At 37.5% G+C, this 19,935-nt stretch overlaps 1 protein-coding gene across 3 annotated transcripts in view; it reads right to left on the reverse strand.

Annotated features, from left to right (window-relative positions):
* LOC124645649 overlaps positions 1 to 19,935 on the reverse strand; it is a 114,360-nt gene that overhangs the window by 5,589 nt on the left and 88,836 nt on the right. For 2 of the 3 annotated variants that reach the window (XM_047185476.1, XM_047185475.1), the window contains 3 exons: positions 19,218 to 19,344; positions 18,145 to 18,347; positions 3,444 to 3,515 (listed from right to left, as the gene is read on the reverse strand). In XM_047185476.1, the coding sequence (XP_047041432.1) occupies positions 3,444 to 3,515; positions 18,145 to 18,347; positions 19,218 to 19,344 (402 nt within the window). The remainder of the gene's footprint in view (positions 1 to 3,443; positions 3,516 to 18,144; positions 18,348 to 19,217; positions 19,345 to 19,935) is intronic. The other variant, XM_047185477.1, reaches the window with a different exon arrangement.

Raw genomic sequence — 19,935 nt, forward strand, 5'->3', positions numbered from 1 at the left:
AGTCCGTGGATATTGGAATATCGCTCAAAAAATAATTTATGATGAAATATACCGTAGGTCTCATTTAGCTACTGAATAATTCCTTGAATAAGCAGTTTACTTCATTTCGCTGCCTTTCCGAATTCTAGAAAGTTAAGAGAAACCAATGTTTCAAATAACTACTTACTGCTAACTATAATCAAAACGGAATCGGTCATGATCGCAAACCGTTAAATGGTCACTAATGTAATTCGCCAATTTGAAAATTGTTTACTTAAAACTTTTTTTGTCTAAAATATTTGGTCTCCAACGAAGGATATTTTGTTTGCTGGAATGGAGCATCTTTGTGTTTTTAGTTAATCAATGAAAGTTCTCTATTATGGCTTGAGAAAATAACCGTGGATATGTTTAGTAGGTAGATACCTATTATAGTTCGGCCATTCAGAGAATGCGTTCCTGACACGTCGCGATTGAACTGACGACGTAACTTTGCAATGGCGTTGCAGTTACGATAAAAATATTTTTGCTGGTTGTTTACCGTTTTAACAATTGAGGAGCATTAAAACAACATTATTATATCAATAATCAATGAATGTAGTTACGTCGTCAGTTCAATCGCGACGTGTCAGGAACGCATTCTCTGAATGGCCGAACTATAGGTGACGGCATGATGAAATTAAGAACTTTTCTGAAATAATATTTTTGAAAACTGTATTTTATGCTGTCGTGTTCACCACTGGAACCGATCCAAATTGACGTGAATGTTTATGAGCAGCTGTGGATACGTCCCTGTCTACTTATACAAGAATTTCATAAGCTTGTTAAATGGTATTATAGTTCGGCCATTCAGAGAATGCGTTCCTGACACGTCGCGATTGAACTGACGACGTAACTTTGCAATGGCGTTGCAGTTACGATAAAAATATTTTTGCTGGTTGTTTACCGTTTTAACAATTGAGGAGCATTAAAACAACATTATTATATCAATAATCAATGAATGTTATAATTTTGTGCCAAACTGAGTGTCAAATAACTTGGTAAACAATATTTTTCTAAATCTATACTGCGCTATTACAAGGTTATGTCAGCGGTTTATATTTTGTAGTGCTGTGCTAAAAATAACAGGCAAGTATCGTAATCTGTTCTTATACAGTTATAATATAAAATAATACGTTTTGATTTTCTTTTTAAGAATTGGAAAATAATGGACTATAAGACTTAATTATAACGTTTATGAAATATAAAAATAAAACTATGACCAAACCGCATTTTTATACTTAGATTAAAAATGGTAACCCCAAATGGCGTTATGGGCCGCCATTTTGTGACGCTAAAACAGTCGTCCGTTGTCGTTTCGTGCGCATAGACCACGTTTTTCAAGTGTTTTCGATCTGTTTTTATTTGATTACCCGGCTTTTGTTAGACCGAGATATCAGGATTGATTCTGTTATTGATAATAATATAATTATACATGTAGGCGAAGATGATGATGAAGACACCACCTCCTCAAGCAAATCGGAGTCTGATTAATATTCTGTTCGCACATTCAATTCAATGTACTTGTAACAAAGAATAAATAAAACAATTTTATTATATGAATATTACCTTTTTTTGGTTTCCACTTAAATAACTAAAATATAAAACAAATGATTCCGCCAATTTAAAACGAAAATAATCTTAAAATAATGCGGCGGTTCATTTTGAAGGAACGGTAACGAACTCAGTGTTATGTTGTGCCCATCACTAGTCGTGACTAACTGATAGGTGTCAGGAACGCATTCTCTGAACGGCCGAAGTATAAATATATTAAATGGAAGATAGAAGGCAATCTCCTTAAAGTATCGGGTGCCAGTAGTGAAGAGACTTACTTAAATCAAAGGTGTTTTCATTAACGAATTCGATTCGCAGTTGTTATTATTTTGGAGACAGTCAAGCGTTCTTTTGTTAGCAGGCCGCTGTTTAAACTAAATGTAAGTGCACACTTACATTCACAAACTCGAACATTGTTCATGGTTAACAAAAGATATAACGTTATCTCAGCGAGCGATAATAAAAGCGCGTCAGAACTTCAATTAAGGAATACCACGACACTTGACTCACCCAGTCTGCTGTAAGTAATGGACGGGAAGATTCTAACCAATTAACTAATCGCTTATTCCCAATGGAAAGGTGGTTGTTATGCCCGATGATGTCATATAGCCTCATCGCCCTATCGGTAAAAACACGAGTTTGTCACGTAAAGTGAACGTGCATTAGTTGTTTACTGTTCAACAATCGATTCGAAAACCAAGCAAACTTAATGATCTTTCAATCGCCATTCACCATATAACGCAAAAATAAAAGGGGTCCTGCTACAGGAAAAATTTGTTCGTGTATTTGTCTGATTCATTTAGTCTGTATTACACACCGGTCGATGGGGATTGGGGCGGCCCATACTGCAAAATGTGTTCGACCGAGCCAGGAGCAAGTTATCCTTGTCGCGTTTTGCAACTTTGGTTTGGGGTAGTGCCTATATTCCGCTTAGACTTTAAGCCTCTACGAATAACAAGAGCAAAAGTTTATGCATTTAGAAGGCACGATTTAGTCCATTATATGACTAGTACAAAAGTATTTGAAAATGTAATACGAGTAGGTGGTTACGGAAGTCGGATGTTCGTTTATCTGGCAGTTGGTCCCACAGATATGTCACGTTAGAAATGTTACAATACAACGTTGTTTTAATTGTCATATCAGCGGGGCTGCAGGACGTGTCCGTGCAGGGAAGAAATATAATGATTGAAATAAGTTGGTACTTACGTCAACGATACCGAGACTGTTATGAGCACTATGTAATGTAAACTCTACTTATATCAAGTTCATTGTTTTGTCTCGTACCAAGGCGACGTTTATTATTATTGTCATAATTGATTGGACGAGCCGTTATTCGAACATAAATATAATCTAACTATTAATTATTATCTTATGAGTCATTCTCGTTAACGTTATTGAGATAATAATATCATAATAACGTTCATCGATTGAAGAATAATATCGTACATGCGAATATAGTGCTTGTCGAATATCCAGGGAGGATTCCAATTTCCGCAGAAATGTGGTAGGATGGGGTGTCGCGAGTCGCCCCTGCAGAGCGGGGAGCGGCGCGCGGGCGGGGCGGGCGCGGCCGCAGCGGGCTGCGCGCGCCGCCACCCCCAGGCTCCGGGGACGCGGGCACCGCACGTGCGCGCCTCGGTCCTCCCCGACCCTTGCGCCGCAAGCCAGGGGCGCTCCCTCCCTTCCCGATTCAAAGCTCGATTATTAAGCACTCATTCAAGCTTTATACACGATTATCACCATGGCAACTATGGATCGAGGCTGCGATGCTAGTCAATGAGATTCGATCGAGAAGAGGTTTTTACCCTGTCATAAGCATGAGAACAACCGTAGCTATGATGTCGAGATAGTAAACATATCTATGGAATACTGACCGTTTGCGGAGCGCGCTGCTGGTGACGTGGCTTCCTTGTTTCGCGAATTTTCTTTCTCCTTCCCATTGTTCCCTAGGACAAAACAAATATAAATTAATATTAATAATGCGTTCGGTGAAAATCAATACAGAAAATACGCTAATGAGCTATGCAAAACTCTATTTTCATTCGATTAGCAAATTACCTAGTATAATGGCCTTCTTGAAACAAAAAAAGTTTAGCTAGGAAGCGAGCGATCGATGCTTTTTCGGAAATCTGTTACAGATTGAGAAGGACTACAGTAGTATTATGTTGGAACAAAATATTTATACCTACATAGGTATGATAAATACCTACGTTAGTTCTTTAAAATATGACTGTCGAATCAAGATAAGATGTTCCCTTTCTTAGAAAATTCACTGCATGCCCTTATTGTAAAAAGTCTCCTAAATTTTTAAGGAGTGTTAATCTGTTCAGATCTGGCTCTGGCTCTGCGACCATCCAGAGATGTTGTTTTGCAGATGTTACTGATTCCGAATATAGGGAATTATTACAATTTTATAGTCATGGATGCCTACCTGATAAGTGACCGATAACACGGGTCCTTAGAGAATTTTAAGACGATACGAACATTTACCCAACTGTTATCAATATAGCTATTATCAGCATTTCCAACGAAGGCGTTTATTGCTAATTACGTGGTAATTGCATGAGGAAACGTTCATTCTAAGTATTTTATAATATTTCGGAATTCGTGATAATATCTACATGTGGTTATTGGTTGTTTACAATTTAAATGTGAATTAGGTATGTAAATGTGTATTTTTTATTAATACAACTTAAAATAAATAAATTTCCTGTTATGTTTCCTCTATACAATAGCTGTGAGTACTTCAGTCTGTGATGTGGTTCAACTAATTAGATTCAATATAAACCGGAAATATCTGGAAGCTGATAGAAGAGTGCGGGAGTGGTCGGAGGTCCGGATCGGCGGCGGCGCGGCGGCACATTCCCGGGAGGATCCTTTTTACCTCGGCTGCCTGTCAGACCGGTTCTATTGCGATCGTTCACCCGAGCACAGTCGCTCGCAAATTTACATTGCACGGCTTTCCATACAATGTAACAAATCGCAAATGAGTATTATTCGATAGCCACTTTATTATCGGTTTTGCTGCGTCATCTCATTATTATTCTATTTGCTAAATCAACAACCTCTCCGAATGATACTTCGGTTGGACGTGGACGTTACCGTTCGGCCTGAATTGATTGTGACCGGTCTCGGAAATGAGGTTAAATCTGACTTGTCTTGTAGCACTTTCGTAGACTTTTGGTAACGGATCGGGCTTTAATTATAAAATGCAAACTGTATAACTATATTAATATCTACAAAATATTCCGATTGCTTTATCAGTGACTGATAGCAATGATCACTTTTTGCAACGAATCTATTTTGCTAATCGGAATTTTTCCTTTCGCCCAATGGGCGTTATGCTATTGATCGATAGATAAAGATAAAGCTCAGTTGCTTGCACCGAATTCAAGTAACGATTGTTTCAAGTGGCGGACGAGGCGACCTTGGCAGTGGCGTTGACTCGTGCGGCCTCAAATCGCAACCGACCGTCGCGCCATAGATTTAACACATGATGTGACATGAGCCATAAATATAGCTCTTGCACTAATATTATATTATTTGAAACATATTCATACAAGAACCTTAGGCCTTAGGCTTCCGCAATTTCTGTGCCGATGATGTAGTTGTTGTGGTCAAACTGGTAGTAGACCGTTGAAAATATCATGAGTAGAGCGAACCACTCGGAACAGAATGTGCCAGTCGTTGGACTTTGTCTAAGTCGTATATACAGACGGTAAAGCATGACAGACTAAGGCAGTTTCTCTAGCGCAGCACTAGTCTAGTGCATAATATTGTGGTTGTAGGCTTTAAATAAATCTTGTGGTGATCCACAATATCATAACATTTGTGACTCGGTAGCAGCTTGGTATCCGTTTTCAATTGTGATTGGCACTTCGCTGGTCGCTATTTTATTGTATTTGCTCATTAATATGCAGACAAACGACCAAGTCGGTTATTTCTACAATGTGTAGGAAGGAAATATTGTATTTCCTTCCCTGAACAATTCTACAAAATGTATTCTAAAATGAATCGGATGATTAAAAGCAGGAAAGGAATACAAATAGTTGTATTATTTTTGTCCTGAAGCTATTCATATACCTACCTACTTAGGCACAGTTTTTAGATTTTTATAATAAAACAGTAAAGTAGATATAATTGCACAAATGTATTTAAACATTTTTTTAAATAGGTAGCGAATCAACTGATTAAAACATTAATTAAAGTTATAGTTCGGTCAACAGGAAAAGTTTGTCAATTGTATAAAATCAATCAGCTCAGTGTTCTCGTACAAACGAAGAATTCAGGTAGAGGACAACCTCTACCTAAATTATGTAAAGTGCATAGCAATACATGCAGGAATATACCTCTTGAACATATTTTATTATCATCATCCGCGTTGACTTCTCGTAACCACATCGGGTGTCGGATTCCAGTCTAACCAAATGCAGCGAAGTGCTAGTGCAGCAGTGTTATACATGGAAATAGGCAGTATCTGACTTTCTCATCCACTAGACTAAGCAACACGATATCCATATATATTTATACTTCCTATAGGTAGACGAAGGAACTGGCTGCTCGGAGCAGCTGCGCCAAGCATTACTAAACTTTTGACGGGTCGACTCACCCTATGTCCCTATACTACATATAATCCTATCCTTGAAATTTGTGAAGAAAGCATTTTACACATGTAATTTTGCATGTAAATCACATTAAGGGATATTTTGGAATCATTATTGGGGGCATGTACGTTACCTACTCATTAAAACTGACTTTCTCGAAATAAGTATGTTGCTCTAGTTCTCAGCAAACATCTTCGTTATTTAAAAACAGAAGTTGAAGTTTACTTATACCAGGATTTTTGTATTCATTATGTTTTTACCATCATGGGAACTGTAAGTTAACGAAAATAAATTGCACAGAGAATAAGCGAGTTTTCAGTCAGTAGGAGTAAGATTGCAGTGTATGAGAAGTATCGAGTGTGTGCACAGGTGTACTAACTAGGCATGCGGTATGTGGGTGATGGTCGGCGCAGTCGGCACCGCGCCCTCGCCACCACCGACCGGCCACTGCCACGTCGGGACTGGACACGAGTTTAAAAATACATTCACAGCTCGTTCGATTCTCGCCATGGAAAATAACAGATTTATATCGATTCTCCTGATATTATTGAACAACTCCAACGTGTACATATATATCTACCCATGTATACGATATGAGACTGAATAAAACGTAGCTACTTACTCCGACCAATGATTGATCTCAAGCTAGTGCGTTATCGAATAATGAGTCATAGAGTTTATTTTCAAAGAATTGTTTCGATTAACGTGATGGCACGTAGGTGCGCTCATTACAAGGATTATTAATAAGAAATGATTGTAACATGTCACAAAAGAGTAATCACGTCGTAAGTCGAGCGTGGCGCCTCGCCATATTGTATTACCACGAGGTCGCGGTCGAGCGTGTGATACCAAAGGATACCACTAAGGTTAAGCTTTGTAACATCACGCACATAAGTCCTAAGTAAGTAGATCATAATAATCTACGAATGGTTGGCGATCCATATCGACCTGCAAACATCGATTTTCGCCACAGTAAACGTGCCAATTGACTGGTATAGAAATTCTGTCGGTAATGACTCACTAACTTGAAAGAAAGTGTTATCGCCGATTTGACTTATCTTTATGCATGTTGGCAAGCATAAGTAGTAACAATTATATTTTCACTGCGTGTATTCGTGAAAAATACGATGTAAAATAACTTTGTTTCTAAGTGTCACGAAGAACTGAAACATACGACGTATTATGGTATCGGGTAAAAATGTCAAACCATTAACATTATCTGCTCGGTAAATGTCTACTCGACTGTACAACGCCATATGGTACTGGCGGTTGTCGACGGAATCATATCCATAAAAAGGTTTATGAAGCTTTTAGGTTACTCGCCGGCAAAGGTCGTGCATGCATCATGTACACAGTGAATAACGCTACTCTTTTAAGGGACTGTTTAGAGACACATTCAATACTCGCCATCATATCAGTATAGTGTACTGTAGTACGCCATAAACAGATAATCTAGAATATTATCGAAGCCTCGGATATATTCGCAGTCGACGTAATGTCTAGTTCAGTTTTCATTTAAGTACATATTTTTTACTTCATGCTAAAATTCCATTTTCAAACCATAAACATTTAAGCGTCTAAATAAGCTGATGTCTTGCGTGCTACGCTGATGTTTATTGGTGTTTTAATAAAGATTTATTTGCTAACTACTGGCTCTCGGTCATTTAACTTTTGCTTAAATTAATTGCGCCCTGCCCACAGTATTTGAGCGCTATCTGACTAACGCACTTGCGTAAAGAATTCGGTATTGCTAATGTTAGTATGTACTAAGCTAAGGTATACATCGAGAGCAAGAAGCACGTGGGCCCCCAAGGTGAAGGTCGTTCACTAAGGCGTTACGCAATTGAGATTCAACAGATATTTTCTATAAACCCGATACAAGAAGTACTCACACAGCTCGTACGCAAGTGAAGCTTGTTTGTTACGACCTTGTTTAGAACATCTTGTATTGAATTCCTCATGAAGTAATCAGCCGAAAGGGTGTGTGATTAACTGATCTTCATCAAAGTAGGTATAGGAGTAAGAAATTTAAATGTATTAGCGTATTTTAGACAGTAAATTCTTATAGGGACATATGCACTATGCAGGCCTCTTCCTATTCATACAGAAAAATATGACAGAAGAAGCTGTTGAAATACTGTATGACAATTTCTTTGCTTTCGGCTATCCCTTTATCCCACGTGCCAAAAGAGTACATTTATAGAACGGGCCGACTAAAAATAAAACGAAGTTGTTTACTGTTTTTTAGAATATAGGTTTCAGGAATCACAGCTAGCGGATTCCTTGAAAAAAAAAGTGTTTTCGGCAGATTCACTGGATGGATTGGATTACTTCCAAGTTGAGCAGTGGGGCGTTGAAAAAACAAAAATGGTTAGATTATGACTGGTCTCTATTTCCCTGTAATCTACATAAGCGTGTCAAACTAAGTGGTCTGTGTAGCGACAAGTTGAGTGGGCTAATCAGATTAGTTGACAGTAGTTGACATTGCTCTAAACCTCTCTATACGTTTACCCTTTAGTTCTATACGTAGTTTATCATAAGTTCTTATGAAGTGTAGATAAGTGCCTGTCCTTTTGTTATGTTATTTTTGGTTCTTTATTTCCGGAAATCGGTTGCCCAGATTATATTGACAGTATTCGTACGTTCGCCAGAACTGAACATACAACATAAATAAGGTATTATCCTAGGTATTGTCAAAGAATCTATGTTCGTCCTATTTCCTCGCATCGAAGTCGGATGATAGAAAAGTAGGGAAAACGCGAATATACGCAGAATAATGTCGGTATCTTGTACGTGCGTAAGTAGTGCCGACAGAGACCGTCAAGGAGCCAAGAACAAGATTCTCCATACAACTATATAAATATTTAAAAGGCCTTACTACACACCGGATATATTATTCGTTGGGAGACGGATGTGGCGTCATTTGCATGCATGTGGCGTACGCAGGACAATGCATGCCTACGGACTGCGGACTGCGGACCTCCCGAAACAACCTTATAGCAGAATATATCGTTTATTGGTGTAAAACTAAGTTTTATTACTTTGGAAATTTACGAACCTTTTTCTATTTATCGGAACTGCCAAAATGAAATTTAATTTCATGCTCAGAATAATTTTCTTCAGATTCATAATTAAACTTATTTCCTAATAATTCATATAACTTAACTAACCGATGACCGCTTAATAACAAAGGTTTATTTACGTGCACATGACTAATTAATTGGTATTATTAAAATAGTATGGTATTTACTGGCTGTGCAATTGTTTTGTTTCTGCTCTATACATTACCGTTTATTTTAAGGAAACGTCATTATTGTAACATTTGTAGGCTGAGGATAAAACATGGGTACAATTATTTATCCCTGTAAGCTTAATTAACTAAAATCCTGTTTTATATTGTTTGAATTTGCTTTTGTTGCTTTATCATTTTGTAGTTAATTAAATAAAACTGAAAAAAATATCAGACTATAATCTCAAAAAAACCTCCTGATTGTCTGACGAGCGCTAATGTGTTATGCAGTTATCAGCTATTTCTTGTGATAGTAAATATCCGCAAAAATGGGTTCGGTTGAGCCAGGTCAGATAACGTTGATTAAGATGTGGAGTCGGTTGATTACGTGCTATCGCATCGCTGTTACCAGTATCTGATTATGTTATCAATATTGGATGTGGCCAACAGATATGAGCTCTGAGTTGAAGGCTCAATACAAATGCAACATCGGTTGCTCTTGTGTGAGTTGTAATTGTTGTTATGTATGACTGTTAGCAGTTATTACATTATATGGTTAACTATACATAAACTAATATTTTTCAGTATAGTGGCTTAGGAATACACCGTCTTCCTATTGCTCTCATTAGCTTTTAGTAAAGAGAGACGTTGGTGCTATCGGCAATAAAGTATTCTTGTCATCATTTGGACTCGTAATTATAATTGCAGTATGATTTGATAAAGATAGAGTTAGTTTATAACGAAGGGCTTTCCCTTGAAAACTGAGCCAAGTTATAAATAACAGCTCGATGTACACAATGAATGAAAGCTGGCCACCTTCCAAATATTTTCCAGCATTTTCTTATAAACGTGACTCGATGAGGCTCTGCAAGTGTAGAATGTGAAATCTCGTGACAGAAGTTGAGAGGACAGTGAAACAAAATTATTATAAAAGTTTGTTTAGACAGAAAACTTTTGTTCCAGTGTTTATAATGGTCACATCTCATCAAACCGCGGCATTCCAACAATCATATAATATGCAATATTTACATTAACCGTAACATTGACTTACTTCGCGAGCTAAATCAATGATGTATTGACGTTAAATTTGATATCGTTGTTATTCTAGAGTCGTCGTATAATATTTTGCTTATAAAGAAGATAGCGGTGAGGTCGTATGTAAGGCAGCACCGGCGTCAGTCGCGCCGCACTCCGCGCCCGCTGTTACAGCTACGATCTTGGCCTCAAATCCTGACCGGTTACCTTCTTTGGTAGCGACCGGTTTAACGAACCAACTTCTTTGTACAACATTTTACTCTCTAACACTCACATTCGCAATAACGTTCAGCAAACGTGTCGTTTGATAGACAATCAGGACTTCACGCGACGAATGTGTGAATAATCAGGCATATGCGGTTTTCTGAGAAGTTATAATTTATAAGCGGGTAATAAATAATATTGGAGTCAGACATTATCTACTTTCTCGTCTCTATTAATCACGGAATATGGGTGTATTGGCATGTTCCTGGCGCTGCGTGGTGGCGGCGTGACTCACTCGCGACACTCATGCAGGGTGAGCGCGCTCTGAATCACTGACTGACTGCAGCGCCATACCTTGCCCCTCGCCATACTATTATGCACATATTGATGTCGCAGGTAACAGAATCGCCATTGTATGCTATTCACTATTGTGCAGCCGAACTTTTTAGGTCCCCGTAAGCGATTGTTAACGCCTTATTGTTACACGGCTGTGCCGGTTTATTTGACTGGTAATAATAACAGGATTCTAAGCCCACAGACCAGTTTCATTGAAATTCTTGTATTTATGTATCATGCATATGAATTTATCATGCTAACTATTCATATCTTGACTCACGTTTGCACCACGTTGTGTCAATTAAATATTTAATTGCCTATGTCCCTAGTATCTTTGTTTCATCGTCTGAATCTTTAGCTGGAACATATTACAATAAAAGTTATGACTCTGATGTATGTATACGCGAAGGACAACCCGAATAGATGTATTTTGAATAGTAGGTAATACTCCTATTGAGGTTTAAATAGTCTTAGTTTTCACTAACCATTTATTTACAGACAGTCACGAACCGGAACGCATCTGGCCAAACCGTAGTTAGTTCTTAGTTTTTATTTTACATGGAGCATTACTTATAATGATGTATGCATGCAGTTAAACGAAGCAAGTCCCTACAGATGAGATTAGATACTAGATTATAATCATTAAGTGTGATGCTATCTGACATATTAGTATTTTAGAATAAGTAGTTAAGATTAATTATACGTGTCTCTAGTTCTACAAGTAAACGCTATCTACATTATTATTGTATTAGACAGAATCTTCCCTCAGTGCGCAGATGATTCCTAAGTGCGCAGAACAAAATGGTACCAACTAGTAACTAGTATTTATAATACAAACACTACAACCGTATCGATTAGTTTTATCATTTATATGAACAAAGTCCTAATGATTGGGTCAATAGTTTAAAATGCGATTTGTCACAAACAACAATAATGCATAATGCATCAGTAAGTGTTTCTTGTTTAAATACATTTAATCGATAAGACACATATTTTGTGTCTCATAAAGTAAACAGCTATTTAGACACGTCCGTTTGTGCCGCGCGGGAATTAGTCACACACACAAATATTGCTGACGAACAAACGAGACCACTAACGCCATCTATTGACACTAAACAGAACAAATGTACATTAAATGTAACGGTCATATAAAAACTGGTTTTTGCAACAACATCGTGCTAAGCGACTAAATGTAGGTATGTTTAATCTTAATTAGTGATTTAATTTATCCTATTAGAGACGCTAGTTTTAATTTGACTGAAGTAATTAGAATAAACCGCACAATGCACTATGTTTCAGGATACCTACCTGACTAATTAGATATTATAACAAGAAAATGGTAATAAACTTAAAACGAAGTAAAATAAATACCAGAGTAACGGTTTATTATCACCTCTCATAAATTACCAAATTAAAATAACCTTGAAAGTTTATACTCAAAAATGTTAATGTGAGATCTATTTTCGTAACTTTCTAAAGCTTAAGACAATTTGAGGCTATGATGATTGATAGTGATTAAAAATGAAGCAAACTGCTTTTATTAGAGGACGTTCAAGATCACTGTTTCAATTTTCGCTATAATAGCTGTGTACGAATATTTGTTTGGCAATAGCCCAAGTAGTTTACCTACATTTGAAATTATGTAATTTCTTTTTTATCGTTTGTTAGATATAAGGTTAATGGCACTAAGTATATTAAATTCGTTATAAAATGATGTCATTATCATCGGGCGTGGCCATGAATTGTAGGATTGGCGAACTTTGGTATAATTGGACTTGAACTAGAAATTAATTTAGAAGACATTTATTTTGCACGGTCGCTCGTTAGAAACAATAGGGATACCTATTACCTATATTTCAAAGAATGTGATTTATCTTATTTCCATTATGAATCTTATGTGTCCTATTAACGCAACATATATATTGTTTGGTTTAACAGTTTTCAGCTTAACGATAACGGTTAATTTATTAGCTGATAATGCATTCTGCAGTGCGGTTCAAAATAGAAGCGCGAATCCATCAGAATAACGATAGTACTTATCTACTCATGATTTCGCCTTCAAATTCTGAGTAGGACGTGTTTTTAAACATCGTGTGTCAATTTACACTTTAACTATGACTAATTGTTTGCCTTTTCTGAAAATAAATGATTAGACAAACCTTTTAATAGACTTGATATCACTGTCATTATGATTAACATTCACAGATTTATGGTGACATCACAGTATGAGCTTTTTTCATTGTAGAATAAGAACCGTTTTACCATGATAAGTACATAAAAAAACAATAGTAACCAACAGGAAACCAATGCCATAACTGGGATGATAGTTAATCAGAGGACGTATCCGGTTATATATTGTTGCCGAGTTCAAATCGGAATAGAACGATAATGCATAATAGGGGAAAATGATTGGCTGGTATTGATAAAGATTGGTGACCCTAAATCAAATTTTTTTTTTTGTTTTTCCTGCTGAATTAAATATTTACGATTTACGTTTCGATTACTATGCATAGACGTATGTATATCATCATTATAATAATAGAGATGTTAAATGAGTCCTATGGGTTAATGTTATGTTCTTTCAGTCCTTTCCAACATGGCTTTTTAAAAGGTAGGTCTACCGTTACTAACTTAATCCTACTTATAGCCCGGTCAAAATAGGCATAAAAGTAGTAGTCAAATAACAAAAATTCCCACAAAGCTGATTTTTGGTGGAGAGCTAGATTTGATCATTATAAATAAAATACTAAAAGTCCCCTTCGATCCCATGTGTGCGTCAAAAGTTATTCGAGGTCAAATGTCAAAATTTTAGGTTTTTTGTTTTTTTTTCGAAAACGGTAAGTTTGATCAAAAAAAGACATCAGACCAAAGTTGTAGATCTTTAAATTTTCTACGAAAATGGCATTAACAGTTTTCTCCTAAATCTTACCATTCCTGAGATATCGCGATTCAAAGAGTCACACTTCACATGATATACACATATAAGCCACGTATTTACGACGGCTGCCTTTAAGTTGTGTCGTTTGAAATAAGTATAGACAATCTAATAGGTTAATACCATTTATTGTTTTTCAAAGAATTCTCCGCTATATTTAATGCACTTTTGCATGCATTAAACCCAGTTCTTGAAATATTTATTCCATTCTGAAGTGGGGGTAGTCAAATTGGCCGATTTGTATGAGTCAACAACTTTTTCAGGTGTGCTGAAACGTTTACCATTAAGACTTTACTTAATTTTGGGGAATGTAAAACAATCGTAATGCCCACGGATCCATGTCACGGTATGTTACATGTTGGTCTGCGACAATTAACTGCCGCATAGCCTCGATATTATCTTGGGTCATATCGGGTTTTAAATTACCTTCACGTGGCTTGTCGCTAAGGCTAGATTGCCCACTTTTAAAACCTAAATATCAGCGTACTGCAGTCCTAAGGCATGGTTCTGCATCACTAAACACAGAACAAAATTTTTTAAACCTCTGAGGTCGCGACAATCCACTTTTAAAGTTGTAGAAAATTATCGCACGCTAATTTTTCTTCGACATTTCCATTTTTATCCAGAAGACTGGGGTTGGAAATTGATACATAATATCTGGACCCTATTAAAACTTTACTCCCACCTGCGCCAGAAAAACTCCTGACATTATTTTTTGCAATTGCAAAAATGATTGTAGTATCAAATCATCCTCCGAGCCCTTTTCCCAACTATGTTGGGGTCGGCTTCCAGTTTAACCGGATGTAGCTAAGTACCAGTCCTTTACAAGGAGCGACTGCCCTATCTGACCCCCTTTACCCAGTTACCCGGGCAACCCAATACCCCTTGGTTAGACTGGTGTCAGACTTACTGGCTTCTGACTACCCATAATGGCTGCCAAGGATGTTCAATGACAGCCAGAACCTACAGTTTAACGTGCCATCAGAAACACAGTCATTGGTGTCCAAGATATGCTTAGAAAGTACATACAAACTTAGAAAAGTTGCATTGGTACTTGTCTGACCTGGAATCGAACCCACTCATACTTGAGAGGCTGGTTCTTTACCCACTAGGCCACCACGAGTTTTTGTATGAATCTGATAAATCTAAAACAATCACTATAATAGTTAACCCAATAGTTAATATCAATCATCATCCTCCGAGCCTTTTCCCAAACTATGTTGGGGTCGGCTTCCAGTCTAACCGGATTCAGCTGAGTATCAGTGCTTTACAAGAAGCGACTGCCTATCTGACCTCCTCAACCCAGTTACCCGGGCAACCCGATACCCCTTGGTTAGACTGGTGTCAGACTTACTGGCTTCTGACTACCCGTAACGACTGCCAAGGATGTTCAATGACAGCCGGGACCTACAGTTTAACGTGCCATCCGAAACACAGTCATTGGTGTCTAAGATATACTTAGAAAGTACATACAAACTTAGAAAAGTTGCATTGGTACTTGCCTGACCTGACCAATAGTTAATATCAATAATGACATCATATTAGAACTTGACGGCAATTATTCCCTTAAACTATCCTAAAATTGTCATGACAGTTAGTGGAGTAGGCCTACAGGGGAAACCACGATAAAAAAACGCGCCGAGTACACTACCTCACAGGTGGCGTGAAAATGTGTGCATGTCATGTATGGAATATACTTTGAAGCGCGATATCTCAGGAATATATCAAGATAATATCGAGGCTATGCGGCAGTTAATTGTCGCAGACCAACATGTAATATACCGTGACATGGATCCGTGGGCATTACGATTGTTTTACATTCCCCAAAATTAAGTAAAGTCTTAATGGTAAACGTTTCAGCACACCTGAAAAAGTTGTTGACTCATACAAATCGGCCAATTTGACTACCCCCACTTCAGAATGGAATAAATATTTCAAGAACTGGGTTTAATGCATGCAAAAGTGCATTAAATATCGCGGAGAATTCTTTGAAAAACAATAAATGCTATTAACCTATTAGATTGTCTATACTTATTTCAAACGACACAACTTAAAGGCAGCCGTCGTAAATACGTGGCTTATATGTGTATATCATGTGTAGTGTGACTCTTTGAATCGCGATATCTCAGGAATGGTAAGATTTAGGAGAAAACTGTTAATGCCATTTTTGTAGAAAATTTTATAATCTACAATTTTGGTCTGATGTATTTTTTTGATAAAACTTACCGTTTTCGAAAAAAACACAAAAAACCAAAAATTTTGACATTTGACCTCGAATAACTTTTGACGCACACATGGGATCGATGGGGACTTTTAGTATTTTATTTAGAATGATCAAATCTAGCTCTCCACCAAAAATCAGCTCTCCGGGAATTTTTGTTATTTCAAATGTCTATTTTGACCGGGCTATTAATGATTATAACACTGATTCTATGGATAAGGGTAAGCGGGTCGATGTCGTCTATACTGATTATAGTAAGGCTTCTGACCGAATCGATCACAATCTACTTTTATCGAAGCTTCAGGGTATAGGAATACGCGGAGACTTACTTAGATGGTTTTCTTCTTATGTCGAGGAAAGATCTCAAGCTGTAGTGTTGAATAATTAAATGTCTAGCTGGGTTCCTATACCTAGTGGTGTCCCCCAAGGGTCCTTGCTCGGGCCTTTACTATTTATAATCTATATAAACGACATCGATGCTTGCCTGAGTTCATCCAAGTTACTGTGTTTCGCCGATGACATGAAAATCTACGCCACAATATCATCTCCTATGGACGTGATAGCACTTCAGAATGATCTAAGATGCCTAGAAGAATATTGTTGGAGAAGCAAGCTTGATCTCAACCCTGCGAAATGCTCGGTCATTACATATTCACGTAAGCACTCAACCATTGTTTCAGCGTACACTCTTGATGATCAACCACTACCTAGATCCCAGTGCATCCGTGATCTTGGGGTTCACACTCTTGATGATCAACCACTACCTAGATCCCAGTGCATCCGTGATCTTGGGGTTCACCATGACTCCAAACTTAGCTTTGAAGAACATGTTGGCGAAATAGTCGCTAAAGCATCCAAATCTCTAGGTTTCATAAGGCGTCTGTCCAAGTGCTTCACACAAGCCAAAACATTAAAAATCCTATACTGCACTTTTGTTAGAAGTCACTTGGAGTACGCATCCGAGGTTTGGAACCCACGTTATCATAAATATATTGATCGAATTGAAAGCATTCAAAAGAGATTTATAAAATACCTTTGTTTTCACCAAAAAATACCCTACAAGTCAGAAAATTACCTTAAACTATGTAAAAAATATCATATACTGCCTCTAAGCATTCGTCGGGAGATTTCTGACTGCGTATTTCTACTGAAGACTTTTAATAACAACATTAACAGCCCCGATATTCTATCTAAATTCTATTTTAATGTCCCTAGTAAATTGAAACGATTTAATCCACCGTTGTGTGTACCACTTACTTCGTCGAATTATAGGCAGAATTCATTTATTGTGCGTGCAAGTAGAAGCTTCAATAACATATGTAAACAGCATGATTTTGATCCATTCACGACAAGCGTGTCCTCGGCCAGAAAGTGTCTAAGCCTTAACTTTTTTCATTAATACAAACTGAATATTTTGATTTTGTTACTATTATATTTCCTTTCTTGTTGGCAGTACTCTTCTTATATAATGTTGTTCACAGACTTGTTTGTATACATCTGTATCTATACGTGGAGACCTGTAATTGGCTGTCCGTTTATTTTATTTTCTTTAGCTGTAGGTTTCCCATGTAAATAAATAAATAAATAAATAAATCTTGATCACTTTCGTAGACATAGGATGCTGAATATAGGATTCCAATAATTTATAAGAAATCTGCCAATCAAAAAATTTACGCGACCTATGTGACATCCAACCACTTCGTTGGTAGCCACTGCATTTGACTGACTTGTGGTCTCCACTTGAGAATCTTTTTATGTTATTAATTCAATAGATGGTAGGTACTTAGATGTTTGAAAGAAACTTTAAACAAAAGTATGTAGAGCCTTCGAAATGCATGATCCTCTGAAATCCAGCCCCAAAGTTCTAAGGGCCAGCCTTACTGTCAGACAAAAGGTCCATACGGTGAAAAAACATCGATGACAGCGTTAACTATTTAGGAAGCAAAACAGCTAACAGTCCTTCTTTCCTAAAATACTTATTAAAATAATCTATCAATTAATATAAGCTCACCTTTTCGTATTAGTAAGCTGGTTACCCTGCGAAGCGCCTCCCTGGGTGACTTCTGGAAGAACTTAGGCGTCAGGTTGGGCGGCAGGGTGAGGGGTTTGCGCGCACCGCTGGCTTCCCAAGCCACGGGGAGTTCCACCGCCATCTTTGACGACGTTGTTAGTCTGTCCAGGTGCTCCGTGGAAGCAGGCCTGCCAGTAAGCGGACTAGTTAGAGAGCAGGACAAATAAAAGGAAATTGTCAGTATGGAACATGTTCATATTGTTCATATTAGTTCTTTATTCAATACCTATTTTTAATTTAATTTAATATTTAATTCAGCTCGCTTTAGCTAATTAATTGGTTTCAGAATACAGTTAGGTCTTAATTAGTGTTAAAGTTAAATTAAATTAATTAAGTCTTTACTGAGTGTTAAAAAGCTTAGTAATTATAAAATCCTGTCGAATAGACGGGCTGTAAAAACCTAGCCTAAATAAATATTCATATTAGACATGTACTGAAGTCACAGACAGACAGTTTTTACCTAATATGTACCTAGTTATTTATACTTTTATCTTGCTGGAAACGCTATCATTAATAAGTCTGCAGTAATGGTGAAAAGATATGTAAAGGGAAAAGATTTTCTTTAAAAACTGTGGGTAATGGGTTCCCAAATGCGTTATCACTTTTTAAATTAGGTTGGACTTCGGGATTGTACTTTTATTAGTAGGTAGGTCCTTCATGGAAAAAAGTATGTATTTAAATGATATGGGATATTTTCTTCCGTGGGTTATTTCTATTTATGGAACAGAAGATAAGAAGTGACCTACTAAGTAATATTTTATAAATAAAATGAATGTGTTTCTTTTCCTTCTTTGGTTTTCAACAAATGAAATGTGGAATCACTTTCAGGCTTAGAATACTCCACAAATTGAAAATGTCCACGTATGCGGTTTCGAATCCCGGTTATAAGAAATGTGACTGGGAACCTTGCCGTAACTGTCGGGAGTCATTCTGTTTTCAGTGATCAACGCTTAGAGAGGATACAACGAAAGAATGCTCGGGGTCTATTTTCGTCTCTGTTCCCTTGTTCGTACCTGTGTCTCTGGCGAGGGTACCAGCCTCTGGGTGGCCCCCCAAGCCGCAGCAGGTCGGCGCCAGTACAGACGCCAGTAGCGCCCATCACCGATCCTCGCCCATACCCACCCAGGGTTGCAGAGCTCCCTGTTCCGACAAAAAAATACGTTTTCAAATGGATTTCTTAAAAATTTGTAAGAGATGAAAGTGCCAAGGGACGTTCCTGTGACCAATACAAGTCCACACTTTTTTCGAAACAATTTTTGGATGTTTTAATAATTTCAATAGCTTCGTGAATTAGCTATCCTAGACAGGAATCGGTTTTCTTTAGCATAGACTTGAAGAACTAGAAGAGGACTTGTGGTTTATCTGACAAAGCCAAATAGACTTTGTCAAATGTAAGAAAGAAAGAAAGAAAGAAAGAAAAACCACTTATTTACACACACAAATGACGCAGAAAACAAACACACACAAATACAAACAAATAAATCTAGGGACAAAACAAACAGTGAAACAAAAAAAAATAAAAGCTCTGCAGCTGCGTCACTTATGCGTGAAAAGGGGCAGCACTCAGCATAAATGCTGTGTCTCGCCCACGCAGGCACGAGACAACAGCGCTGGTTTTCAGCGCTGACCCACAAATGTATGTTCACAAACTGCTGACTTTCTGGAACGGCGGTATTTGACATCGGCAATATTCTTTTATGCGGGTCCCTATGCTTCTTTTAGTTTGGCTTT

Source organism: Helicoverpa zea, chromosome 3 (assembly GCF_022581195.2).
Source record: "Helicoverpa zea isolate HzStark_Cry1AcR chromosome 3, ilHelZeax1.1, whole genome shotgun sequence".
Classification (NCBI taxonomy): Eukaryota; Metazoa; Arthropoda; class Insecta; order Lepidoptera; family Noctuidae; genus Helicoverpa; species Helicoverpa zea.